The 27,759-nt window shown below is 32.6% G+C and overlaps 2 protein-coding genes across 5 annotated transcripts in view; one reads left to right on the top strand and one right to left on the bottom strand.

Moving 5' to 3' along the window:
• The window catches only part of LOC106053755 (alpha-mannosidase 2-like), a 29,655-nt gene extending 12,557 nt beyond the window's left edge, over positions 1 to 17,098 (top strand). For all 3 annotated transcript variants that reach the window (XM_013209369.2, XM_056024726.1, XM_056024725.1), the window contains exons 13-23: positions 481 to 657; positions 1,151 to 1,313; positions 3,822 to 3,946; positions 5,033 to 5,129; positions 6,067 to 6,201; positions 6,838 to 6,949; positions 7,119 to 7,261; positions 7,656 to 7,800; positions 10,026 to 10,159; positions 11,847 to 12,122; positions 12,736 to 17,098. In XM_013209369.2, the coding sequence (XP_013064823.2) occupies positions 481 to 657; positions 1,151 to 1,313; positions 3,822 to 3,946; positions 5,033 to 5,129; positions 6,067 to 6,201; positions 6,838 to 6,949; positions 7,119 to 7,261; positions 7,656 to 7,800; positions 10,026 to 10,159; positions 11,847 to 12,122; positions 12,736 to 12,888 (1,660 nt within the window). In that variant the 3' untranslated portion in view covers positions 12,889 to 17,098. The remainder of the gene's footprint in view (positions 1 to 480; positions 658 to 1,150; positions 1,314 to 3,821; positions 3,947 to 5,032; positions 5,130 to 6,066; positions 6,202 to 6,837; positions 6,950 to 7,118; positions 7,262 to 7,655; positions 7,801 to 10,025; positions 10,160 to 11,846; positions 12,123 to 12,735) is intronic.
• On the bottom strand, positions 16,341 to 27,745 carry LOC106053753 (leucine-rich repeat-containing protein 57-like). Of its 2 annotated transcripts, XM_056024727.1 has the most exons (7): positions 27,453 to 27,745; positions 23,792 to 24,021; positions 21,776 to 21,931; positions 20,274 to 20,409; positions 19,131 to 19,399; positions 18,633 to 18,818; positions 16,341 to 17,982 (listed from the first exon to the last, which is right to left on the bottom strand). In XM_056024727.1, the coding sequence occupies exons 2-7, from the start codon at positions 23,801 to 23,803 to the stop codon at positions 17,941 to 17,943; spliced, it is 801 nt and encodes a 266-aa protein (XP_055880702.1). In that variant the 5' UTR covers positions 23,804 to 24,021; positions 27,453 to 27,745; the 3' UTR covers positions 16,341 to 17,940. The 2 variants fall into 2 exon arrangements, with proteins under 2 accessions (XP_055880702.1, XP_013064819.1); XM_013209365.2 differs by lacking the exon at positions 23,792 to 24,021 and having other exon boundaries at positions 27,453 to 27,742.
• Positions 27,746 to 27,759: the final 14 nt, after the last annotated feature.

Genomic DNA, 27,759 nt, shown 5'->3' with positions numbered 1-27,759 from the left:
TGAAAATACCAATAAATAATCAATAACAATAAGTAAATAAATAAAAAATGTATAAGTATGTTTTGACAGCTGGCTGAATCGGTTACGTTGTACATTCGTGCTTCTGGCGGTGTAATGAAATAATTTTTTTGGATTTAAAGTTGTATAATGGAGGTATTGTCTTTTTTTAAAATTATTTTTTAATGTTTTTTTTTTGTTTTTTTTTAAATTGGTATTTCAATTTTTGTTTTGGAAAGCAAGGTAATATGCCATGTGGCTATTGAGTATCTTCATAACAGTAAGTAATTAAAATAGAGAAATGTAATTTCAAATATTTTTAATAGCTGAGTATCAAAACATTTTCTAAAAGTTTTAAAGATCTTCAGTTGTGCAACCTTGATCATTGAACTCAACTTTGTACACCTAAATTCTTAATCAATTTACTCGTTTTATGTTTTGTTGACTAGTCCAGGGATAAAATGTTTCCCTTTTTTGTCTTAGATTACACAACACAGTCAATCAAGTGGAGGATCTCTTGGCCTTGTTGATGTTGAACAGTCTACTCCCTAAATTGGATAAAGTCTCTATTCCTACAGCCAACACTCTCCTGTCTGTTGAAAACTGGCAGTCTCCTACATCTGTGCCAGTTTTAAGGATTAGTGAATTTAAAGGGAAATGGTACAAATGTGTAAACTATTTACTTGTACGTCTGTTGTGTTATCAACTAAAGTTGACCATTACGTTTCATCAAGTAGAAGTGAACAGAACACCAATTGATATTCTATAAATTCAGAGTTATTATAATTCATTTATTGATGCTATATGACATTTTAGAATTAAATCCTCAGTTTGCCCTAGAGCTCATGTTGAAAGTAAAGTTGACTCTATGACTTCACTCATGAACAGTTACTCACTGAAACAAATTTTACATCATTGTCTTACATCACTATCTCTTTAAACTTGTTCAATCTAGTTTGTCTTGTGAATTATAGGTTTCCATTGATTTAATTCATTGATTTTTTTTAGTTGGTTCAAGCAAATCATTTCAATTTGGAAAGCACTTGGATACATTCACTTTTCATACGTATTTGTAAATAATCAAATATAAATACAATATAATAAAGCTAGTATTTAAAAAGACCAAGACAATATTCCTATGTTTTTGTTTCAGGTTTGTTCTAGTTGTAAATCCACTCACAATACAGTGGGTGTCTCCTATTACAATCAGAACCTCTACTCCATGCATTGTGAAGACAAAACAAGGAACATTAATTCCCAGCCAGATTAATCCAGTCTTCTCATTGGAGCTGCAGCCAGTAGCTAAACTTTTTGATGTAATATTTTGTATTATGATAATTATCTTCAAATCTTCTTTATTTTGAACTGAGATCTACTATGTGTTCACTTTCTACAGATTCAGTATTGTCTTTATTACCAATATCTCCTACAGATTGTCTTTATTACCAATAACTCCTACAGATTGTCTTTATTACCAATATCTCCTACAGATTGTCTTTATTACCAATAACTCCTACAGATTGTCTTTATTACCAATAACTCCTACAGATTGTCTTTGTTACCAATATCTCCTACAGATTGTCTTTATTACCAATAACTCCTACAGATTGTCTTTATTACCAATATCTCCTACAGATTGTCTTTATTACCAATATCTCCTACAGATTGTCTTTATTACCAATATCTCCTACAGATTGTCTTTATTGACAATATCTCCTACAGATTGTCTTTATTACCAATATCTCCTACAGATTGTCTTTATTACCAATAACTCCTACAGATTGTCTTTATTACCAATATCTCCTACAGATTGTCTTTATTACCAATATCTCCTACAGATTGTCTTTATTACCAATATCTCCTACAGATTGTCTTTATTGACAATATCTCCTACAGATTGTCTTTATTACCAATATCTCCTACAGATTGTCTTTATTACCAATAACTCCTACAGATTGTCTTTATTACCAATATCTCCTACAGATTGTCTTTATTACCAATATCTCCTACAGATTGTCTTTATTACCAATAACTCCTACAGATTGTCTTTATTACCAATATCTCCTACAGATTGTCTTTATTACCAATATCTCCTACAGATTGTCTTTATTACCAATATCTCCTACAGATTGTCTTTATTACCAATATCTCCTAGAGATTGTCTTTATTGACAATATCTCCTACAGATTGTCTTTATTACCAATATCTCCTACAGATTGTCTTTATTACCAATAACTCCTACAGATTGTCTTTATTACCAATATCTCCTACAGATTGTCTTTATTACCAATATCTCCTACAGATTGTCTTTATTACCAATATCTCCTACAGATTGTCTTTATTGACAATATCTCCTACAGATTGTCTTTATTACCAATATCTCCTACAGATTGTCTTTATTACCAATAACTCCTACAGATTGTCTTTATTACCAATATCTCCTACAGATTGTCTTTATTACCAATAACTCCTACAGATTGTCTTTATTACCAATATCTCCTACAGATTGTCTTTATTACCAATATCTCCTACAGATTGTCTTTATTACCAATATCTCCTACAGATTGTCTTTATTACCAATATCTCCTACAGATTGTCTTTATTACCAATATCTCCTACAGATTGTCTTTATTACCAATAACTCCTACAGATTGTCTTTATTACCAATATCTCCTATAGATTGTCTTTATTACCAATATCTCCTACAGATTGTCTTTATTACCAATATCTCCTACAGATTGTCTTTATTGACAATATCTCCTACAGATTGTCTTTATTACCAATATCTCCTACAGATTGTCTTTATTACCAATAACTCCTACAGATTGTCTTTATTACCAATATCTCCTACAGATTGTCTTTATTACCAATATCTCCTACAGATTGTCTTTATTACCAATATCTCCTACAGATTGTCTTTATTGACAATATCTCCTACAGATTGTCTTTATTACCAATATCTCCTACAGATTGTCTTTATTACCAATAACTCCTACAGATTGTCTTTATTACCAATAACTCCTACAGATTGTCTTTATTACCAATAACTCCTACAGATTGTCTTTATTATCAATATCTCCTACAGATTGTCTTTATTGCCATCTCCTACAGATTGTCTTTATTACCAATATCTCCTACAGATTGTCTTTATTACCAATATCTCCTACAGATTGTCTTTATTACCAATAACTCCTACAGATTGTCTTTATTGCCATCTCCTACAGATTGTCTTTATTGACAATATCTCCTACAGATTGTCTTTATTGCCAATATCTCCTACAGATTGTCTTTATTACCAATAACTCCTACAGATTGTCTTTATTACCAATATCTCCTACAGATTGTCTTTATTACCAATAACTCCTACAGATTGTCTTTATTACCAATAACTCCTACAGATTGTCTTTATTACCAATAACTCCTACAGATTGTCTTTATTACCAATATCTCCTACAGATTGTCTTTATTACCAATAACTCCTACAGATTGTCTTTATTGCCATCTTCTACAGATTGTCTTTATTACCAATATCTCCTACAGATTGTCTTTATTACCAATAACTCCTACAGATTGTCTTTATTGCCATCTTCTACAGATTGTCTTTATTACCAATATCTCCTACAGATTGTCTTTATTACCAATATCTCCTACAGATTGTCTTTATTACCAATAACTCCTACAGATTGTCTTTATTGCCATCTTCTACAGATTGTCTTTATTACCAATATCTCCTACAGATTGTCTTTATTACCAATAACTCCTACAGATTGTCTTTATTACCAATATCTCCTACAGATTGTCTTTATTACCAATATCTCCCACAGATTGTCTTTATTGCCAATATCACTGCTCTCTCTTTACAAATGTATGAGCTTCATGAGGAGACAGAGGAAGCTGAATATGCCACAATTACAGTCTATGGAGATGTTCTTCACATAGAATCTTTTCTGTAAGTATAGTGTGAATATCTGAATAGAAAACCTCTTGTCATTGTACTATGTGATAGAGACAGAATTATTTTTTTTTTGGGAATGTTATTATACAAAATCAAGCTCATCCATCTTTAGGTAAACACAATTTTTTGTTAGTTTTTTGCGGCCCCCAAAAGGGTAAAAGACATTAGTTTTGTGTGAAATGTCTGTCCGTCCGTCCTGTTTAGATCTCGTAAACTAGAAAAGATACTGAAAATCTGACATCATAATATTTTAGTCCATTCAAAGTACTTTTTTCTTTTCTAAAAGCAAAAAAATCTAATTTTTTAAATCACTTATGCAAGCAGTTTTTTCATAAAAATACACCACTTTTACAACTATTCACTATTAATAGTAACAAACACAGGAGGCTCTTTAGGGGAGATGACCATCTACCATATTTTTAACACATTTATGCAAATGGTTTTAGACTTTTTGTTTAAAAATATCTTTTTTTTTAAATTTGTATTGCTACGTTATATAAGTTCTGTCCTACTAACTACTACATTTAGCCAAAAATAATGTTTACTTTTTTTTAAGAGAAAAAAATATATTTAGTATGCATATAAGTTGGACATAATTTAAAACAACAATTAATAAGTAGGTTTTCATATTATCGCGTGAACTGCAGTCCTGCACTACAGCCATAGAACACTTAACTAAAGGAAGTTTTAATTTTTTTTACGGAAAGGTTTTTTTCTTTTTTGAGGATTTGAATAAGAGATTGACTGTTTACAAAACAATTAGATCAATTAGATATTCATTATAAGACATCAGGTAGGCCAGGTTCGCATTTAACTTCACATTCACTTTCACTTTTCCTTTGGTCTGCTGGACTGGTGGGGCACCACACAAGATCTGTCAACCTTCTTTCTCCGTTCTTCTTTGTCATTTGTCTTTGATAGAATTTAATTCTGATGTTCTTTCTGAAAATATTGATACCTGCCTGGTTGGAGCACTTCGGGGGCCGATTTTGAGTTTGTGTTTCCACACAAACTGTCTTTGTAACCTTGTTTGTTTGTTTTTTTAATGAATAAAAAAAACTTGAACTTGTCTATTTGAAGGTCTGTTTATAATGCTGTTCACTCAGGGAAAGAATTAATTCATATTGAAAGTACTTTACTTAAAGCCACATTTTCTGCTTGTTCAGGAACACTTCAGGTAAATTCATTAGTGGCTACATTTATAATTCTCTCAGAATCAACCATAACCGATTAGAAACCTGCTTTTGAAAGTCTAATTGACTTGGTTTAAATTGTATTCTCAGTTGTTTATTGTAATGCTAGCCACAGACTGGTACAAATACATTTAGTTAGATCAGAACTTATCCCCCAAGTTACATTGTATCAGGCCCTGCATTGCTATTGATCCTGAGAAAGATAGGAATAGAAAGATACAGAGTTCTGATTCTAATAATAAAAGATTGGCTAGATATCAGCCGGGCATATTTTTTACCTACTACCACACATCTTACAAAGTCACATCCAAACATCCAACTCATATGCAAACACATTTTTCAAATCTTACAAAGTCACATCCAAACATCCAACTCATATGCAAACACATCTTTCAAATCTTACAGTCACATCTTACAGTCACATCCTCAAACATCCAGCTCATATGCAAACACATCTTTCAAATCTTACAAAGTCACATCCTCAAACATCCAACTCATATGCAAACACATCTTTCAAATCTTACAAAGTCACATCCTCAAACATCCAACTCATATGCAAACACATCTTTCAAATCCAATTATTAACTACAAAGAGTAAAAGCTTTCTCTATAACACACCAAGTACTCTGGAAGAAGCTCAAATACTTAGTTGCTGGGGCACAAAGGACAGAGTTATTTTTGAACACATGAGGAGAGGACAGTTTGAGAGTTAGACCTACCAATAACCTAAATAGTGAGACTGAACTATTTCTATCCATTGTTTCCCCACATTGTATTCCCTCGATGATAATTACACAACTGAAAGAAATGTCTGAACATTGTACACTAGTTGTTACTGACACAATTTGTTGTACTTACAGTACACTCATTTCTTTTACATTGTACACCAGTTGTAATTGACAATATTTGATGTGTCTACAGTACATTTTACGTAAAACTGATGAAACCTGGCACAAGACATCTGTACAGATGATGACTTATGGTACAGGTTCCTGGATAAATCCATTCAAAGACAAGAGTGGTGCTTATATATTTATGCCAGATGGTTATGCTCAGGTAGATATTACATTTATTGAATTATTTATTTCCAGACATGATTTTGACCTGTTTTTAATAGAGAACATGTCAGGTTTTAGATTAAAATATAATAACTTCATGTTCAGACACCAGTGCTTTTTTTTTATTTCTAATAATTTAGTAACTGAGTTTTAAACAAATTCTTTTTTGATGTTTTTTTTTTAATTTCGAGCATTATAAATTTCAATTATTGTATCTGGTTGAAGTTGTAATGGATTTTTTGGGTTATTTCCATTTCCTCATACCTTTTAAAATTCTTTCTTTGTTTTAATTGCCTATTCATTTGCAAATATGTTCAGATCACATGCAGCTTAGGACTTTGTCATTTCAAGAGCATCTTGACACTCAGATATCTCTCTACCTGACAAAAACTTGTTAAAGTCAATGAGATTCATTATTTTAGCTAAATCAGAAAAACTAAAAAAACTTTCCTTAACCATCTCTCTGAGTCTCCACAGACATAGTACTTGAAGTTTGATATATTTAAAGTTTCAAAATGTAACTTTTGACTAGCATATTTGAATTGTAATATTAGCCAGTGTTCTACATAAACTTAAGCTTGTAACATTTTGAAGGTTTATTATTTCTGGTTAATGTGTGCTCCTTCTGTTTAAGGAATTAGAAATTTACTATCCTACAATAGTTGTAGTGAAGGGACCTGTGCTATCTAGAGTTTTAACCAAACTTCCAGGAGTGCGTCACTCTGCTTCACTGTACAATGTATCAGGTATAAAGTTCAACTGTCTTCTTCTGATCTAATTATATTACATGTCTAAGCTATTTGTTCAAGTCCTATATTATCTCCAATTCTTTATTAGAATCTCTTATTTGTAAACTATGGAGTACACTCAATGTAACTATGTGAACAAATATTGTGAAGTACATTTCTTGCCCAGGTCCAGTTGGAGCTGGTGTTCATTTGGATAACTTGGTGGACATATCAACTCAGGAGTTTGAGAACAAAGAACTCATGATGAGAATAACTACAGACATTTCAAACCTGGACTCCACGATTTGTGTTGACCTCAATGGCTATCAGGTTCAATAGTTTAATATAAAAGAATTAATTATTTTATTTGATGGTTTGATTATATTTTTTCTATTAGTTGTATGTTTTATAAATGATCTTTGACAATCACAAGTTCTGATTTCTTATGAAATCAAAGAAGAAACAATTTTGTTCTTTTCATGGTTCAAGGCTCACATTCCTTGTAATAGAAAGATGTTTTACCCTATATACCAGCATGCTAATTTTTTCTGTCTTTAACTATCACTTGGTTTCCTGCTAGCATACTATTACATTCATTTTCATATATAGTGTATAAAAGACACTAAGCCAGTAGTGGCACTCAGGTGTCTAAAGATTGAGAACTGCTGTGTTGATGCATTATTGTACTATCATTGAGATGTTTGTTTTGTTGTTTGTGTAACAGATGCACAGAAAACAATTCAGAGCTAAGTTTTTAATTCAAGGGAACTTTCATCCAATGACATCAATGGCATATATAGAAGATAGGAAGCAAGAGCGAGTTACTTTAATAACATCTGAACCCCATGGAGTTGCCTCTCTTACTTCAGGTATTTTAAATGAGAATTTAAATCAAAAGCTACTTACAATTTTATTTCATTTTTTTCGCTATTCCACCAGTACTGCCAAATTGAGGTACTTTTATATATAAATCTGTGAACCATTACACACATCCAAGGCTATAATCCTGATCTCTTGTGCATTTTTTTTTTTACATAATATTTAAGATTATTCTTCAGTGCTTTGAGAACATTTATGAATCCACTCTGATCTGATGGCTTCCTGACATCTATTGAAAAGAAGTCATTTGGTCATTTACACAACTATAAATTGAACTGGTAGTTACAGACAAGTTCATAAACACATAAATTAGCCTAAACAAATCTTGTGTTTCATGTCTGTAGTTCTTGAGTCATTGTGAAGATGAAATGTTAAAACCAGCAGAAGTTAAACTTACACTAGGGTTTGCAACAGAAAAAACAACTAATAACAGGAAAATAACTACACTTCTGTCCACATTATGTCAAATGGATCTTTTCCTTAAACCAATGTTTCCCAAACTTTGTTCTGCGGAACCCTAGTGATTCCCAAGGCCTGAATTGATGTTCCAAAAACTACTGGAATAATTAACTAGTAGACCACCAAAGGAATTAATCTCTCTTTAAAAAAAGTGTTCTGCTAAGTACGCAGAATGTGCAAAGTTTTCCATTAAGGAAAAAGTTTTGGAAACACTGCATTCAACTCTTAAAATTCTTAATAATTTGGAATAAAACTTTCATACTATATTATTGTGGCTACTAATGAGTTAATATTTCTTTTTTTTTTTAAGTCTAGAATGAAAATTGAACACAAAAAGGGATTTTTAAAATTATTATTATAGAAATTATATTTTACATAATGGTGAGGTGGGGGGGGGGAGTACTTTGCAAGTAACTTAATTGTTCCTGATTAAAATTAACATTAGATACGGAAGCTTTAGAAAAAAAATAACAGTCCTACATAGCTTGGAGTTAGTCACCTATGACCCGAGATTTACTTGGAAAAACCAAATAGAAAAAACACAGAATAAAGGCATCCAGAGATAATTCTCTTATGAAAAAATTTAAACAGACTGGGGAGCAAATCACAACATTCTGTTACAGTCGACCCACTCTAGAATATGGTGCCACAGCATGGGGTTCAGCAACCCAAACCAACCTAAGGAAAATAAACATGGTTCAAAATATTGGTCTAAGGATAATGACAGGAGCAATCAAAACAACACCCATAGGAGCTATGGAGGAAACCACTGCCCTGATCTCTCTGGATGAAAGAAGAGAAAAATGGAAACCCACTTAAAGCTAAAATCCACAAAGTGGCACTAAATACCATCTCAAAGGGACTTATTTCATTCAGGAATCTCAGAACCTTAAAAAGAAGCAGCAACTATTGCAAGAGCTCTCCAACAGCCACAGAGCACTAGCAGCTACCATGATAGTAAATCACTCAAGTACCCTGCAAAGTCAAATTGACTTCCTAACTGATGCACAAACAGTCCTCCAAAGCTTGGAAAAACTCTGATTCCTCATATGTGTAACGACTCAGGACAGCACTTATAAAGGTCACCAACAACAGAAAAAAACTGTTATTCATTGGATATCAGCACATATTGAACTAGAAGGAAATGAGAAGGAGAATCCACTAGTCAAGAGTGGCAGAACAAACACTCAATTGAACTTTTCACTCTATCCAGAAGAAATGAAGAAGCTAATGGTGAATAGAATAAATGAGACATTGACAAGATCTCATTCCAATCACAAGAAAGATGATGCCTATCATAAGCTATCCCAACAAGATCAACGCCTAATCTTTCGCCTCAGAACTGGACACAACAGAATGAGACAACACAACATGTGTTCCAGAAGCTCAAAATTGGAACTAGTGAAATCTTCCCTTGTGTAATGTCACCATGTCCTTTAAAACTGCATTCTTTACCAAGAGACCCAAACAAGACACTGGCCCCAAAACACCCCTAACATAGAAAGAAAACTAATTGGAGAGCTGGCTGATTAGGAAACCACTGCACAGTTCATCTCATATATTGGTCTAGTCATCTGAACGCTCCAACATAAAAATGAGAACCAGGAAGAAGAAGTTCACTATCTGGTCAAATCATTGTAAAGGCAACTAACTGAACAAATGTTCATGAATGTTATTGAATCTTAATGCCCACACTTTGTCTAATGCCCACACTTTGTCTCTACATTTCCATTGTTTTCCATGTTGACCTGTTTAGATTCTCTAGAAGTGATTCTAGACAGAAGGTTGATGCAAGATGACTGGAGGGGACTTAATGAAGGTCCAAATGATAACAGAGAAAATCCCAGCAAGTTTATTTTACTGGTAGAGAAAAGAGACTTTGTTGTACCGGTATGACTTTCTTTTGTCTATTTCATTGTGTCTATAGCACAGTTAAATCAAACCTTTAATTTTTATTTAAACTGTTGTTTGTTTGTTTTTTTACATGCAATTCACAATTGATATGAATATTTATATGAACATTATCAGCTTTCTACACTTATACACAACTCACTTATACATTTGTGTATCATTGTTGCATATCATTATATCTACATATCTTTATATTAGAGTATATGAGAATCATTACATCTAAGTATCACCATATCTGAGTATTATGTATCCTATATCATTACATCTGAGTATCATTATTCTGTGTATCATTTTATCTGTATCATTTTATCTGTATATCATTTGTCTGTGTATTATTATATCTGTATCATTTATATCTGTATTATTATATCTGTATCATTATTTCTGTATCATAAAGTCTGTGTATCATTTGTCTGTGTATCATTATATCTATGTATCATTTGTCTGTGTATTATTATAAATGTGTATCATTTGTCTGTGTATTATTATAAATGTGTATCATTTGTTTGTGTATCATTATATCTGTATCATTATATCTGTATATCATTTGTCTGTGTATCATTATATCTATGTATCATTTGTCTGTGTATTATTATAAATGTGTATCATTTGTCTGTGTATTATTATAAATGTGTATCATTTGTTTGTGTATCATAGTGAAATCGACCTGCGTATCGCCAAGGCCAGTGCATCCTATGGCAGACTGTCTACAAATGTCTGGAACAGACGTGGTATCACCACAAACACCAAGCTATGGGTCTACAGAGCCGTCATCCTTCCTACATTGCTCTATGCCTCAGAAACATGGACAGTGTACAGTAAACATGCAAAGAGACTAAACCGCTTCCACATGACATGTCTGAGAAAAATACTAAATGGCAAATGGCAAGACAAAATACCAGATACAGAAGTCCTTCGAAGAGCGTGTCTGCAAAGCATCCACACAATCCTAATGCAGTCCCAGCTGCGATGGGCAGGTCACGTCTACAGAATGGAAGACCACCGCATCCCAAAACGACTCTTGTATGGCCAACTAAGCAAAGGAAAGCGCTCGCAAGGTGGGCAAAGAAAGCGCTTCAGGGACACCCTCAAAGCTTCTCTGAAGGCGTTCAGCATAGACCCTGGCACCTGGGAGACAGAGGCACACGACAGACCATCATGGCGTCACGCTGTGAAAACTGGCGCACAGGTTGCTGAGGAAAAACGAACAACGCAGGCAGAAGAAAAACGCCAGAAAAGAAAAGCAAGACAAACGACACTAGCTCCAGCTGGAATAACCTGCCCAGTGTGCAGCCGAACATTCCGGGCTCACATAGGTCTCACCAGCCACATGAGGAGGCATAAAACCCCAGTGCAAAGCCCTCAGCCCCCTGGATGACAAAGTGGTCATCATCGAACCACGATGGACGAACTATATATATCTGTATATCATTTGTCTGTGTATTATTATATCTGTATCATTATGTGTATATCATTAAGTCTGTGTATCATATCTATGTATCATTTGTCTGTGTATTATTATAAATGTGTATCATTTGTCTGTGTATCATGATATCTATGTATCATTATATCTGTGTATCATTATATCTATGTATCATTATATCTGTGTATCATTATGTATGTGCATCCTTATTTTCTGTGTATCATTATGTCTATCTTTCTTTAGTCCAAAGGTCCAATGAAAGCCTCTCCTTGTTATCCATCACTATTGGCTCACCTGCTGGCTACCCACCTCCATAACCCACCCCATGCTGTTATGATGCCCACTTCACCAGTGAAATCATCTGTGAGACTAATCAGTCAGCCATGGCCATGTCACTATGACCTTGTCAAACTGAGATTTTTGGAACTTAGCAAAACATCAGTCAAGTCTTACCTGGTGCTCCATAACACAGGAATAGATTGTTCCTTCACACAGATATTTATGGACTGCAGTATGCAGGTATTTGTTAACATTTGTCTCCCTTACTAACTATAGCTGTTGTCAGATGAATCAATTAAAGTATGCTAGATTTCAGGGAATCAATTAAAGTATGCTAGATTTCAGGGAATCAATTAAAGTATGCTAGGTTTCAGGGAATCAATTAAAGTATGCTAGGTTTCAGGACTGCAGTCTAAGTAAGCTAGGCTTCAGAGAACCTATTTAAGTATGCTAGGTTTTCAGGATTGCAGTCTAAGTAAGCCAGGCTTCAGAGAACCTATTTAAGTATGCTAGGTTTTCAGGATTGCAGTCTAAGTAAGCCAGGCTTCAGAGAACCTATTTAAGTATGCTAGGTTTTAAGGAAATCAATTATATACTAAGTTTCAGGGGATCAATTAAAGTATGTTAGGTTTCAGGCTCTCAGTCTAAGTGTGCTAGATTTCATGGAATCAAAAGTGCTAGGCTTCAGGGTATCAATTAAAGCTTCAGGAACTCAGTCTCAGTATGCTATGCCTCAAGCAATCCGTTTAGTGTGGTAAGCCCTGCAATTCCTAAACCATTTCATATCTTTTGCTTTGCCATCATGACAGATTCTTATTATTGCTAATTTTCAATAATTTTATTCTTGTTCCAGCAACCAGTCTATTTAAATATGTTCAATGAGGTGAAGGTCAGTACAGCAGTAGAAACCTCATTGACTGGAGTGAAAGAACTGAGCCATGTGACTGAGATGAAAGTCAAACTGTCAGAAATGGAAATCAAAACTATTAAGTTAACCTTTAGATAACAGTAGAAGAGGGTTAACATTTCTGTGTACAGGGTTGACAGCTTGGGATGTAGTAATTGTGGTTATTGAAAGTACTTAACTTAATATTTATATGTGAAATCTCTGGTATTGAGAGTATTTCATGCATTTAGTGTGGAGTTAAAAAGTGATAAAACTATGCAATATGTGATAATGAGAGTTTTGAGAAGAGTTTATTATTTTGACTTTGAGAGTATATAGATACCTGCCTGGTCATGTGGTATGTATATCGAACCCTACCCACTGCCATCCCCTGCTGTCCTGTGGAATGTTTGGTCTAGGAGGTAATAATCTTTAATTCTATAGGACTGTCATCTTGATGGTCCGGGGTTCAAAACCTGCCTATCGACATCTCTTGCAAGTTGTTTTGGTTAGGATGTAATAAATCTTCTATTCTGAAGGAACATCTGAAATATGTAGAATAATCATAATAAGATGTCTGGTTGTTTAACAGTGATGAGATTCTTTTTTTCCTGACATTTTGCTATTTTAAGCCATTCTCCTAAAAGGCACAGACCTACAGTTTTAAGTCATTTGTGTGTGTATGTTTATATTTGTGTGTGTATGTTTGTGTGTTTTTAACAAGGTTTAAAAAACAACAACACTTCTCTTTCTTCAATCAGTAGAGTGAACTGTTTGAAATAGTCACTTCTTTCACATCTGTTTAGTTCAATCAGTGGAGTGACCTGTTTGAAATAGTCACTTCTTTCACATCTGTTTAGTTCAATCAGTGGAGTGACCTGTTTGAAATAGTCACTTCTTTCACATCTGTTTAGTTCAATCAGTGGAGTGACCTGTTTGAAATAGTCACTTCTTTCACATCTGTTTAGTTCAATCAGTGGAGTGACCTGTTTGAAATAGTCACTTCTTTCACATCTGTTTAGTTCAATCAGTGGAGTGACCTGTTTGAAATAGTCACTTCTTTCACATCTGTTTAGTTCAATCAGTGGAGTGACCTGTTTGAAATAGTCACTTCTTTCACATCTGTTTAGTTCAATCAGTGGAGTGACCTGTTTGAAATAGTCACTTCTTTCACATCTGTTTAGTTCAATCAGTGGAGTGACCTGTTTGAAATAGTCACTTCTTTCACATCTGTTTAGTTCAATCAATGGAGTGACCTATTTGAAATAGTCACTTCTTTCACATCTGTTTAGTTCAATCAGTGGAGTGACCTGTTTGAAATAGTCACTTCTTTCACATCTGTTTAGTTCAATCAGTGGAGTGACCTGTTTGAAATAGTCACTTCTTTCACATCTGTTTAGTTCAATCAGTGGAGTGACCTGTTTGAAATAGTCACTTCTTTCACATCTGTTTAGTTCAATCAGTGGAGTGACCTGTTTGAAATAGTCACTTCTTTCACATCTGTTTAGTTCAATCAGTGGAGTGACCTGTTTGAAATAGTCACTTCTTTCACATCTGTTTAGTTCAATCAGTGGAGTGACCTGTTTGAAATAGTCACTTCTTTCACATCTGTTTAGTTCAATCTGTGGAGTGACCTGTTTGAAATAGTCACTTCTTTCAGATCTGTACAACTAAACCAATCTTGTTTCTATTCTTGTTGGTTTTGAAAGGATGAAACTTCAGTCAACAAACAAAGTGGTGTTATCTTTGGATATAATTCATACAACAGAGTCATTCTGTAAGCATTTTCTTAAGTTGTCAGACAATGGTATTGCAATAGAGTAATGGCTGCCTTTTTTGTAAAATGTTGATGTTTTTGATTGAAAAGAAATACATCAATAAAGCAGTCTTAGTCTCAGTTAATAAGCTCAAAACTAGGTTTCAGAATTGTGTTATCATTTTCTAGTCAATGTTTAGCTATGAAGTGAAAGAATGCTTCATGGCTTTTATTGATCAATATTTTCTCAGCTCATAAAAGTATCTGATCAAAGTGACAAGACATTCTGTTTCTGTTACTGAGAAATCATGATACCCAAGATAAAAAAATTTTTATCATTCAGCCATTGTTGTAGTTGTTGTTTCTACTGCAGTATTTTGTCTTGTTTTAATGCATTTAAAGGCTTGTGAAATGTTTTCAAAAGAATTTGTGTAAGCTTTGTTAATGTTTTAATGAATCAGATTTGTTTAGTTGTTGATGATGTTAGCTAAAATGTCTCTAGATTTTTAATACTACCTGCTTTATTTCTTGTATTGCTTTCACTCACTTGCCTCCCTTTGGTTCAAGAAGAAAAGCACAATGTGGTCAGCTCTTTCACTGCCTCCAACCTTGAACTAAACTTGGTTTTGTTTCTTCTTGCATACAAAAATATAAATAAAAAAAGGTTCATTGAAACAAAACCATTTTGTTGTCTACATTTTAAATTATTAATTTTGTATCCCAGTGATCAGTTTGTAACAGCTCTGTCTATTAACAGATTGAAAACATTTGATCATCAATAGCTTCTTCTTTATTATTGTGTTTGTGTTATGTTTTTTTGCATTGTTGACTATTTAAAAACAAGATTTGAGATCATAATCAACAGGTGTGCTTATGTGTCTACTCACATACTTTTGAATATGGAATTAGACATAAATATAGATTGTTAGAGGAGGCACTGTGGCTGAGCGGTAAAGCACTTGGCTTCTGAACCGGGGTCCAGGGTTCAAATCCTTCTATTTCAGGGTTCTTGGGCCACCTCTGAGTCCACCCAGTTCTAATGGGTACCTGACATTAGTTGGGGAAAAGTAAAGGCGGTTGATCATTGTGCTGGCCTCATGACACCCTTGTTAACCACAGAAACAGATGACATTTACATCATCTGCCCTATAGACCACAAGGTCTGAAAGGGAAACGTTACTTTAGTAATACTATAGTTTGCTAGAATTAGTTTTGGGTATTTATAGTAAGTCAGTTGTCAGTGAAGATTTTGTGATCATAGAGCAACCCATTTTTACAAAGTTTTTATCAACTATGTCTGTCTGGTACAAATTTTGAACATGTTATTTCTCCCTCCCATTCTATGGATAAAGTTGAAATGTTAAAAAAATTATCTATTATACCTAACAAAACATTAATCAATTAAAAAATTAACCAATTAGTCAATTTTTTTTTTTTTGTTATTGAAAAAGGGAAATAATTTCTATATTATTGAGATATATAGTTTTTCCCCTTGGATCAGTTGTTTTTTTTGTAAAGTATTTTTATATTTTGCTTTTTAGTGTTCTATACCTTTTGATAAAAATGGTGATATATATATATATATATATATATATATATATATATATATATATATATATATATATATATATATATATATATATATATACATTTATTTGAATGAATATATGTGTGTGTTTGTTCTGCTTTAAGTAAGTGCTTAGCTCAATTGTTCATTGGCAATTATTTCTATGTCATGTATATTTATGTTAATATATTGATCATTACATGCTTAAAACTTTTTTTTTGTTGAAACAAATGAACACAAAAAGATGACTCCCATTAGAGTATGTTTTATTTAGAAAAAAATCAGCTTGAATACAATAGATGTCTGATGATAAACAAATTTCAGTATACTCAACTCCACCAGTTACAGTGAAAATACATTTGAAATCTAGTGATACATCATGAGTAAAATAATACAGATGACAGTATTTGAGGGTTGTTTTTTTTAAGGATTTTGCCCACAAGAAATGTAATTGTTTTGGTTACACAACTAAAATGATGAATCCTGTCTTGATTAAATAACAATTGGAATGACAACTTGCAATCAGAGCAATTAAGTAGGAAGGAAACAGTTGTGAGTGGAGAAACTAAAGCTTTGTTTTACCATGAAAACATCAGATCAATGAAATAGCAATACATCAAGATGTGCATAAATTCAGTGAGTAACATCATATTACAAAATAAAAATACTGTGCATTGCGTTGAGGTGTAGACATGATTGCATTCTAGAATGAGAGTGCAGTGATTGGCTTCTGTACTACAGGCTGTTATGGATACCCTGTTTGAATTCAAGGAGAGACAACAGGAATGGTGTCGTCTGAGAACTTTGCTGCTAATCAAAGTCTTCCATGTAGGACTCCAAAATTAAAGAAATTCCTAGCTCTCTAGGCTCTAAAATGAAACAATGTTAATGTAGACACACTGTACCAAAGGGACATTTTCTGGTCAGACTCATTTTCTTAATTGTTTTTTACACTAGCTCACTAGCCTCTGTTAGAAGTATTTCTAATAAAATATATTTCTCACAGCCATGCATTGTTTCATATTGTTTCTGGTATACCAAAAAACTTTCATTACATATCATTCTTATAAACAACAAAATCGGAATATTAGTACTGTTAGTCAGTAAGTTAACTTCTATCTCTGTTCAGTAATGGAGTACTAGCATTAATATCAATCCTAAAGTAAATGAAGCAATTTTAATCAAAATATAGGTATGACTTTTCTGATCGAACTGAAATGTTCAGAATTTTTTTTAAAAGCACTGAATAAGTAAAATATTATTTTCCTAGAGCTAGGAATGAGTCATGTATATATATATTTATGCTAAAGGCTAACACCACAAAGTGAGTGAATAGTAAAACAGTTTTATGTGACACTTCCTCTACAACCAAACTTTTTGAACTCTATCACAGGCAGGGGAGATAAAAACAGTACATTAAATGTATTTTTATCTTCTGCATCCTTTTGTAATACTGTAATGAGTTAATAAAATCAAATGTTCAGATGAAAGGCATTGAAAAAAAAAATGTTGGCATTTTTACACAGAATCACAAAAATCTTTTGATAATTGAATAAGTTCATACAATAATATTCAGTTGTATAGTGATAAAATGTTTTTAAAAAAATATTGAGTCAACACAAATTGAAAGTCAATGCAAGCTTTACAAATTAATTCGTGGTAGACAAGAAAGCAATAATCCAAGGAAAATACCAATAAATATTTGACAGGTGTATGTACACTTACAAGTGTGTATGTACACTTACAAAATGGATGACACTGCTTGAAGTGTCATGGATTGCACTATTTCAAATTGCAACCTGTCCACTTAGAAGCACAACTTTCCTGAGACAGGAGCTCTTTTCACAGTTCAGTTAAATTTTTTCTTGGTTGCAGTAAATCTCTCCATATACTGTGAAGATGAATGAGTGAGTTCATTATAATGTTATAATAAAAGATCTCATCTAGTGATTTCTGAACTAAATGTATAACCCTGGCTCACTAAAGGGAGGGATCAGAAGATAAAGCCAGAAACAAAAGAAAAAAAATATCACAGTGACAAAAGCTAATAATATACAACTAAATACTGAACTGTAATGTAATCTTAAAACTATTGATTCAGTCTAGATCTTTTCAATCTTTAAATCATTTCAAACTTTGGTGAAAAAAAAGTCTTATTTCAACATTAAAGGAACTTCTTTTAAAAAAAAAAAAACTAATGTAATTTGCAGATTCAAATTCTACCAAGTCATTGGTTTTCTAATGTAATCTCTAGTCATTGATGTTAATTACAGATTCAAATTCTACCAAGTCATTGGTTTTCTAATGTAATCTCTAGTCATTGATGTTAATTCCAGATTCAAATTCTACCAAGTCATTGGTTTTCCTGGCTGAGTCAGACTACTGGTTTCATGCTACAAAGATACTTGTTAAAGAAAGATTTCTGAAATGAGTTTATTTTAGCCTCTGGAGCTATAGATTCCTAGACATGTCAAAATGAACAAAAATAAATGGTTTGCACTATGTAAAACCAAATCTCTAGAAATTGTAGACTCTTCTTACTTCATCATAGCCATCAAGTTGATGAAAGAGTTTCATGTCAAACATATTGCCTTCCACAGCAAACAAACTGATCTTGGAAGTTTTCATGATCTCTGGGGTAAATGCTGAAATTTCCAAGCAGTTTTCTTCCAGTCTTAAAACTTTGAGTCTTGGACACTTGGCAATGGATTCTGGCAACTTGGTAATCTGCAGAAACATTAAATACTGAATGTTCAAATTTGGTGTAGACCTAAACATGAGTTTGTGTACAATTTTAAAAAGAACTCCAATTAAACATCTGAAGAAATCATTCAGTATGCAAATTAAAAGTAATTTCAATTTGTACATGACAAAATGTCAATGAAAATAAATATAATGATAAGAACAAAAATAACACACTGAAAGTTCAGATGTTGGTTTTTAAAAGAAATCCAACAAAGTGACTCACTAACATTACATACATCACTGAACATTACCCCCACCCTTACAATAAAACTATTAAATATCACTGAACATTACCTGATTCTGATTGAGATTGAGCTCAACTGCCTGCAAACCTGACATGTCTTGGGGCAGCTTTGTGATGGAGTTTTGTGACAGGTCTACCACATCCAGCTGGGGGAGGCTGAGGAGCTCAGAGGGTAACTGTTTCAAATGGTTGCCACTTAGTGATAATGTTTTCAGATTTGTTAAGTTGGGAAATGATGAGGGGAGAGAACTCAATGAATTTGAGTTCAAACAAAGCACTTCTAATTTCTTCAGTTTACCAAAGTCCTCTGGCAGGGAAACTGTGAAGACAAAACAATCACACAATTACTTTACTGCTCTTTACATTGTGACATCTTTACATTGTGACATCTAGTATGAATGTCATCAATAGGAAATTCTGAATAATATCTGCATATTATTGGTTAAAAACCTTCAAGAGTATTGTTTGAGCATTTAGGTTAAAAAAAACAACTAAACGTTCCAAGCATTCCGTCAAAGCCAAAACATTGAAATGGCAAAGGAAATAATATGTATCATTTTGTGTAGCCAAAAGTTTTGGTGTTTATAACCTAGCACTTTTCCTAAATGACCAAGCTCTTCATTTAGGTAGTCCTTGCACCAAACCTAGAAAACTATGTAAAAAAAATTAGTTATCTCCCTTGAACACAAACACATCCTTAATTTTTCTAAAACACTGTCCCTAGTAATTTGTGTAGTACATAAGATGAATTTCTTCTGAAATACTGTCCCTAGTAATTTGTGTAGTACATAAGATGAATTTCTTCTGAAATACTGTCCCTAGTAATTTGTGTAGTACATAAGATGAATTTCTTCTGAAATACTGTCCCTAGTAATTTATGTAGTAAATGAATCGGATTGAAATAATTCATACAAACATAAATAGCAGTAAAAAAAATATATTTTAACAACAAAAAAACTAAAAATTAAGTCTAATAGTGAAAATTTAGACCATGTATGTATGTTGAAGTCTAATATATCAGCACAGAAAATTATTCCAATCAAAATACAATTCTATAGAGATTATTAAATCACACAACAATTAGAACTAACGTTAGCCTAAAGAATTTTAAATGAACTCATTTCCAATCATCATCCAGGTCTAGTAAAGTATAAACAAACATGAATTTCATAAAGTTATAACAATGCACTGACCTAAAGTTCCATTATTTAATGTAAAATTTTTCAGTGTGGTCATGGAAGTGAACCAGGGAGGTAAGTGTGTGATTTTGTTGTCTGACAAGTCAACAGTCCGCAAGTTTTTAGAGAGTTTCTGCAATTCTTCTGGAACCTTCAAGGATTTGCAGGGTGAAAAAAAAAATTCAAGATTAAACTTCAATTCATAAAAACTAAATTTAATGGGTTTTTTGCTATCTGCTATTGTAACATGGACAGACAAAAGTGCAATCATAGTACTCAACATTTGTTTGTTTTGGTTAGAAGTAGTTTGTGCAATTTATTTTATTTGTCCAATACAAAGTAGAACAAATTTGTTAAAATATATGAAGCAGAAAAATCAAAATACTATTTATATATATCTGTATACTTTTTGTGTCATTGCTTTCACAGTTAAAAAGATGAAGTCAATACATTTATCAATTTAAGTCAACTTTAGAATAATGACTTGTGAAGATTCACAAATCTGATTTAAGGAGTCAAGGAGATACACAAAGTATTTAAGGAGTCAAGGAGATACACAAAGTATTTAAGGAGTCAAGGAGATACACAAACTATTTCAGGAGTCAAGGAAATACACAAAGTATTTCAGGAGTCAAGGAGATACACAAACTATTTCAGGAGTCAAGGAGATACACAAAGTATTTCAGGAGTCAAGGAGATACACAAAGTATTTAAGGAGTCAAGGAGATACACAAACTATTTCAGGAGTCAAGGAGATACACAAAGTATTTCAGGAGTCAAGGAGATACACAAAGTATTTAAGGAGTCAAGGAGATACACAAACTATTTCAGGAGTCAAGGAGATACACAAACTATTTCAGGAGTCAAGGAGATACACAAAGTATTTCAGGAGTCAAGGAGATACATCAAGTATTTAAGGAGTCAAGGAGATACACAAACTATTTCAGGAGTCAAGGAGATACACAAAGTATTTCAGGAGTCAAGGAGATACACAAAGTATTTCAGGAGTCAAGGAGATACACAAAGTATTTAAGGAGTCAAGGAGATACACAAACTATTTCAGGAGTCAAGGAGATACACAAACTATTTAAGGAGTCAAGGAGATACACAAACTATTTAAGGAGTCAAGGAGATACACAAAGTATTTAAGGAGTCAAGGAGATACACAAAGTATTTCAGGAGTCAAGGAGATACACAAACTATTTAAGGAGTCAAGGAGATACACAAAGTATTTCAGGAGTCAAGGAGATACACAAACTATTCTACAAGATGTATTCTGAGGCAAAAGGTCAAGAAAAAAAATGAAATATAGATGACACAGAGAACAAGCCCAGCTAATCCCTCCCCCAAATCCAAAATATGGTAGTAAAATAGTGTAGAAAAAACTTTAAGCATAAAACTAAAAGCCAGGCTTTAATTGAAAATGAACAGTAGAAAAAAAAACAGGATCATAAAATGACCAATTTCCAACATAAGAAAAAAATTAGACAATAATAAGAATTAGTAAGTGCACATACTTCTTTCAATGTCATGTGTCGCAACTGGCAGACACCAGTTTTCTGAGCTGTTTCTATGTGCTGTTTCAAGTTTGAGTTTCCCATGATTCTCTTTAAACTTTCTGAGCTATGCCGACTGTCCTGAAAGCTGCTACTCCCGTGTCCCTTGTTTGGAGACTAAATGTAGGGGAAAAAAATTTTAGTGCTCAGAGAAAATAATTTTTTATTGAAATAATTTCTTTTTGAAGCTTTCATTAATAGAAAATCACAAGGAACATCAAAGGAATAGCACACCGCTGTTTGTTAATGTTTTTTTTTCACAAACAGTTAAGAGGAAATAATTAAATTTAGGTTGATAAAAGTGAATTATAAAATAAAAAATGAAAAATTTAATTATGTGCCCAATTGATCTGGAAAATAAAAAAAAAAACAAGCTTCATCTTCTCTTTATACTTATACTTATATACTTATAGAGCTGATGATGTAATCTGTTTCTATGGCCAATGGTTAACGAGGTTGTCATGAGGTCAGCACAATGACCAACCACCTTTACTTTCCCTAACAATGTCACCCATTAGTGGACTCAAAGGTGTCCTAAAATCCCAAAATAAAAAATATTCACTGAGATTTGAACCCAGAGCCTCTTCATTCAGAAGCCTAGCACTTTGCCGCCATGCCCACAACACTATCAGAACTAAATGAAAATTATATTATTATTGTGATAATATACCACATTATAAACTGTGTATTTAACATCAGTGTATTGACTGTTAAAGTTAAAATCAGAATGAGAGTTGTAACTGAAGTTCTTTCAAACATTTGTAAATACACCAAATTCACATTTTTATGTATCTATTATGTATACATTTGCATGAAAAAAAAATGTTTAGACAACTTTCTTTTTCAGTTATCAAAATATTTTTTCTAAAAAAACTTTCTTAAATGTTAATTCTTTATAAATATAAAACTGGCAAAATAAAATTTAAAAAAAAAATGTAAAAAGTAATTATTAACAAGAAAAAGAAAACTTTCAGGGGTGGCAATAAGCCCAAATACTGTGAGTTAGGTTCTACTCTTCTTTCATGCATCATTCCCACAACTCTAGATAAATTCTTTGTTGCAACCCCTCCCTCCCATACACACTTCTAGGAACTCAAAAAACCAGCTCTGAAAAACAGACATGTATCTATCTGCACCTATACAACAGACATGTATCTATCTGCACCTATACAAAAGACATGTATCTATCTGCACCTATACAACAGACATGTATCTATCTGCACCAATACAACAGACATGTATCTATCTGCACCTATATAACAGACATGTATCTATCTGCACCTATACAACAGACATGTATCTATCTGCACCTATACAACAGACATGTATCTATCTGCACCTATACAACAGACATGTATCTATCTGCGCCTATACAACAGACATGTATCTTTCTGCATCTATACAACAGACATGTATCTATCTGCACCTATACAACAGACATGTATCTATCTGCACCTATATAACAGACATGTATCTATCTGCATCTATACAACAGACATGTATCTATCTGTACCTATACAACAGACATGTATCTATCTGCACCTATATAACAAACAAGATCAAAGAATTTTGATTCAAATTAAAAATATTTCATTTTCAAAGTAAATCTATGAAGGCCTACTGTACAACTGATAATAACAACACAGAATTAACATGAAGAAATTGAAATAAAATAAAAACAATAATAAATGTCTTTCAGAATGAAGAAAGTTTCAAAAACTAATTAATTAAAACTATAAAAAAAAATAATAAATAAACAAGCATAATTTATTAGCCTCAAGAATCTTTCCAGACAAATTGTCAAATTGTATCAGTCAACAGTCTAAACTTCAATGACTTGACTTAATTCAATGAAACTATATATGTGTTTGCACTCTAGTCCTAGTTTATGTATAAGTGCAGATATTTACATAGAATGATGAAACGAAAACTTGCAATCAAAGGTAAAATGCTAACTCAAGAAATGGTTCACTTTACATGATAAGGCATAGTGTTTATAGAACCAGCAGATACGTTATCAGTAGAAAAGCTGAAACCAAGAATCAGAGGAAAGTACCGGGTACTACTAGCAACTGTACATTGTTTAGTTCTTTGTCCACTGTTAAGAAAAGTTACTTTAAGCAATCTGTTTCACTTTGTGCTCAGATGACACAACACAATTATAGTGATTTTTTTTCTTATGCTTCATCTTGTGAGTCCCATGGAGCCTACACAAAAATATTTATGATATATGCAAGCTATTCACACAAATAAAATAAAATACGTGGCTGTGTGTTAAAATGATCTATTACAAAATGATGAAAGTGCAACTTTGTTAAGGTTAGACAAATTTTATAGCACTCTAATTGATATAGATAGTGTCTTGCATCTTGCAAATTGAATATATATATAATCTATATAATATATATATATATTATATATATATATTCATATTATATATAATATGAAAACAACAATGCCCATATGTACATCCTTCTCTAATCAGTACTTGACATTTACTAGGGAAAATCAATTGAATAAAGGCATGTCTGCCTGCATTAACCAATGGCAACAGAAAACTCTAGGCATAGCTTAGTATTTCAAAGTTTACTTTCATTCCCAATGAAATGAAGTGTTAAAATCAGCACACATTTTAATTTTACAAAGTATCTAGCAGTACATACTGGCTAGATGCCAGTTGATATGTTCCCAGGCTTTATATTGTTTATTATGGCCGGATCACCTCCTTTTCTTTTTTAATTTTAATAAACCAGCCATATTTTAACTATAAACCTAACATACTTTTTTAGCCAGTGAATTAGTGTAAGTTTACGGCCTGCTCTCTCTTTTATTCTCTGTATATCTCTCTCTCTCGAAACCCCATTTTGTTTCTACAACATAGAGTGTTGATTAAGATTACCTTTTTTTTTTGACAGTGTTACTAAGTACCATATTCCTTGCTTTCTCTCTCGAAAAAAGAAAAAGGCTGTAGATCTATCTTATTAATGCTATTAGGATTGGTTTTGTCTAAAAGGAAGTGGAAATGATGCAAAAGGCATATATATATTAAAAATAAGTAGACTTAGGGAAAAAGAAAAATTGCTTTAAAAATTCATGACATTTTTTTAAATGCTTTATATGTAGAAAATTAAAGTCAAAGTTTTGATAATTTTTCACGAATGGCGGTCCTTAGGTTGCGAACCTGTCAAAAAATCGTTCTTAATTAGCATCTAGGACGTAAAAGGAACCTGTGTATGAAATTCCATGTGGATCTGTGCAACAATTAAAAAGATCTCTTAATCAATAAATGGTATCAATGGTATTTTGGTAAATAAAGGCACAATAAAAATTCAAAATACGACAATACTCAATAATAAACCTACATGACATAAAGAGAGTCACATTATTATGATTTAATGTCACATTTATCTCTGTAGGACAAGTACTAGGGTAGATAGATCTAGAAAATTTTCTATTGAAAAAATGTCGATATCTAGAATCTAGATCTAAAGGTTTTATTTTCTACACTTGTCACTAGATCAACTTACTAAGTAATAAGTGACTGAATCATACTGAATCATCTGGTCTGGTATATAGATCTATGATTATTATGTCATTATGATTTAGAATTATAATATACTACAACATTCTATTTTATTAATATTATTACAGGCCTACTATAATTTACAGTAAAAATAAATCTGTGTCTATGACTAGGAATAATTCATTAATTTTAATTAAACAGTAATTCTTATCATCTTATCAAGATTTTACTATTTAGAAAATCTAGATCTAGTCTAAATCTCCTCATCTAGCATGATCTAGATCATCTAAATGTAAGTACTTGGATTTTCTGGTAGTGCTTTAAAAATTATTTTTTTCGTTACCGAAAACAAAACTCTAATGATAATGATCTAGATCTAAACATACTTAACATAGACTATAGACTATTATACTAGAATATATATACTAGATCTATAGATCTACTTTTAGATCTATAACTATAGAATAGAGAATAGAGGTCTATCTTTTTTAGACATCTAGAATCTAGATCTATATTCTAGATCAATAATATAGATAATAGATGATTAGATCTAGTATAATAATAAATATAAATAATACTAACAATAGATTCTCTCTCAGTCTCTCTAGACTCTAGAGTCTAGAGCAGTGATTCCCAAAGTGGTCTATATAGACCCCCAGGGGTCTACGAAGACTTCCAAGGGGTCTACGAAAGTGAAAAAATAAATTGGGGGTCTATGAGATGTCCACGGTCTACGATAATAGATTTCACTTAGGCCTAAGTAGGTCGTGAATTAAATTTTCACATCCCATTAAATGTAATTATTTCATACACAAATATATGATTTATCATTTTACCTTAGTTAAACCTTTCAATATTTATTCTGCTATTCTAAATAAATTATTGTTGTATTTGATTTTAATACTTATTTTAATGGCTTAATTTTGTCTACATGAAGCTGATGTTTAACAAAAAGAAATTTTACCGCGTTGATTATTTAAAATCTGGATTCATTCCTTCTTTGTCAAACTGTTTTACACAAACCTGCATCTGATATTATGAACGAATTGCTTAAAGCAACAATACAATTCAAGGACACATCGGTGGTATAAGTTATAACAGCTAAAGCTTTTTATGGAATTCTTTGCAAACAACATACACACATTAGGATCAGCGGCGTCACACGCTCTGACAGGGTGTAGCACTGTGTGCTGCATACTGCCTAAGGGTCGCAGGCTCCTTATTTTTCATGTTTGGGTATAGCTGCAAAGCAGCAGAGGTTTGAATTCAGTTTACCTTCTGTCAGGTGGGTTGCAAGCCAAAACTAAATGAGTTCCTCTTGCCCAAAGCTTACTAGTTTAGGCACCAGTTACTCGCCTTTGCCCCTTCTCCAATAAATGAAAACAGTTCTGCGAACCCAAAATTTGAGCCTGACATGAAAGATCAATAAATACATGAGAAACTGCTCAATGCGAAAACTTTTGCAATATTACTCAAGCCAAATTAATTTTTTTTTAATTTTAGCTTTAATATACAGCTACTTTCATGGACCAGTGGGGGACAGTAAAAACAACTCTGCTCGAGTGGGGTGTCGAACCTCAAGCCCCATTCATATGTAGTCAAGCCAAGTTCAAGCTTTCACGAACAAAAAAATTCCTATTGAAACATAATATCCATAGCAATGAATGATGAAACAGCAACAACAACAAAAAAGTATACTAAAATTTTCAGTTTGTTTAATGATTCTAGTAATACATATTGCTATTTTAATTGGTTTAAATCTAAATATTTTATCATAAAAAAGGATAGACCTCTATAACGAATATGTAGCTTTTAATTACCTCCTCACTCTTCGATTCACTACATTTGGAATTTGTTTAAATGATGGAGTTGATGAATTTGCGAAAATGCAATATAAATTAAGCAGGGGTCTACCGAAAACCATAAAACATGGCAAGGGGTCCACCAGACAAAAAAGTTTGGGAACCACTGGTCTAGAGTGTAGAGCAGATCTAGAATCAATCTAGATTCTAGATATATAGTCCTAGATCTAGAATTTTCAATCTATATTCTAGATCTAGTCAATGACTCCAATATTGAATGTAAGAACCTTACGCCAGAGTTACGGTGGCTTACCTCTTTCCAGTCCGAGTCTTGTTGCTCTTCGTTTGTCTTGAAACAGCATAACAGCATTTGACATTAAGATTTTCAGAGATCTAGATTTACTAGAATACTAGATCATTTACAAATTGTTCAAACGTTCAAGTATATAGATTCTAGATATTTATCTTTTACAAACACTGACACAGTAGTAATAGTAAAACTGAGGATATAAATGCAAAATTGTTGAAGCTACTGTTGTGTATTGTATCCAAACTGATTTTTCCGATATTTTGATGATAATAATATCCTTAGAGTACTCCCCCTTGTATTTATATCTTAG

The sequence above is a fragment of the Biomphalaria glabrata genome, chromosome 3, assembly GCF_947242115.1.
Source record: "Biomphalaria glabrata chromosome 3, xgBioGlab47.1, whole genome shotgun sequence".
In the NCBI taxonomy this organism is placed as follows: domain Eukaryota; kingdom Metazoa; phylum Mollusca; class Gastropoda; family Planorbidae; genus Biomphalaria; species Biomphalaria glabrata.
Note: the sequence above shows the minus strand (reverse complement) of the source record. Positions and strands in the feature narration are given on the sequence as shown.

What these genes read in the sequence shown, in the direction of transcription:
- LOC106053753 (XM_013209365.2), bottom strand. Translation starts at nt 27,509, where the DNA reads ATGCTGTTATGCTGTTTCAAGACAAACGAAGAGCAACAAGACTCGGAC. An exon ending in AAGACTCGGACTGGAAAGAG is followed by an intron (nt 21,932 to 27,452) that starts GTAAGCCACCGT and finishes CCCTACATTTAG; the next exon opens with TCTCCAAACAAGGGACACGG. An exon ending in ATTAAATAATGGAACTTTAG is followed by an intron (nt 19,400 to 20,273) that starts GTCAGTGCATTG and finishes TTGTCTTCACAG; the next exon opens with TTTCCCTGCCAGAGGACTTT.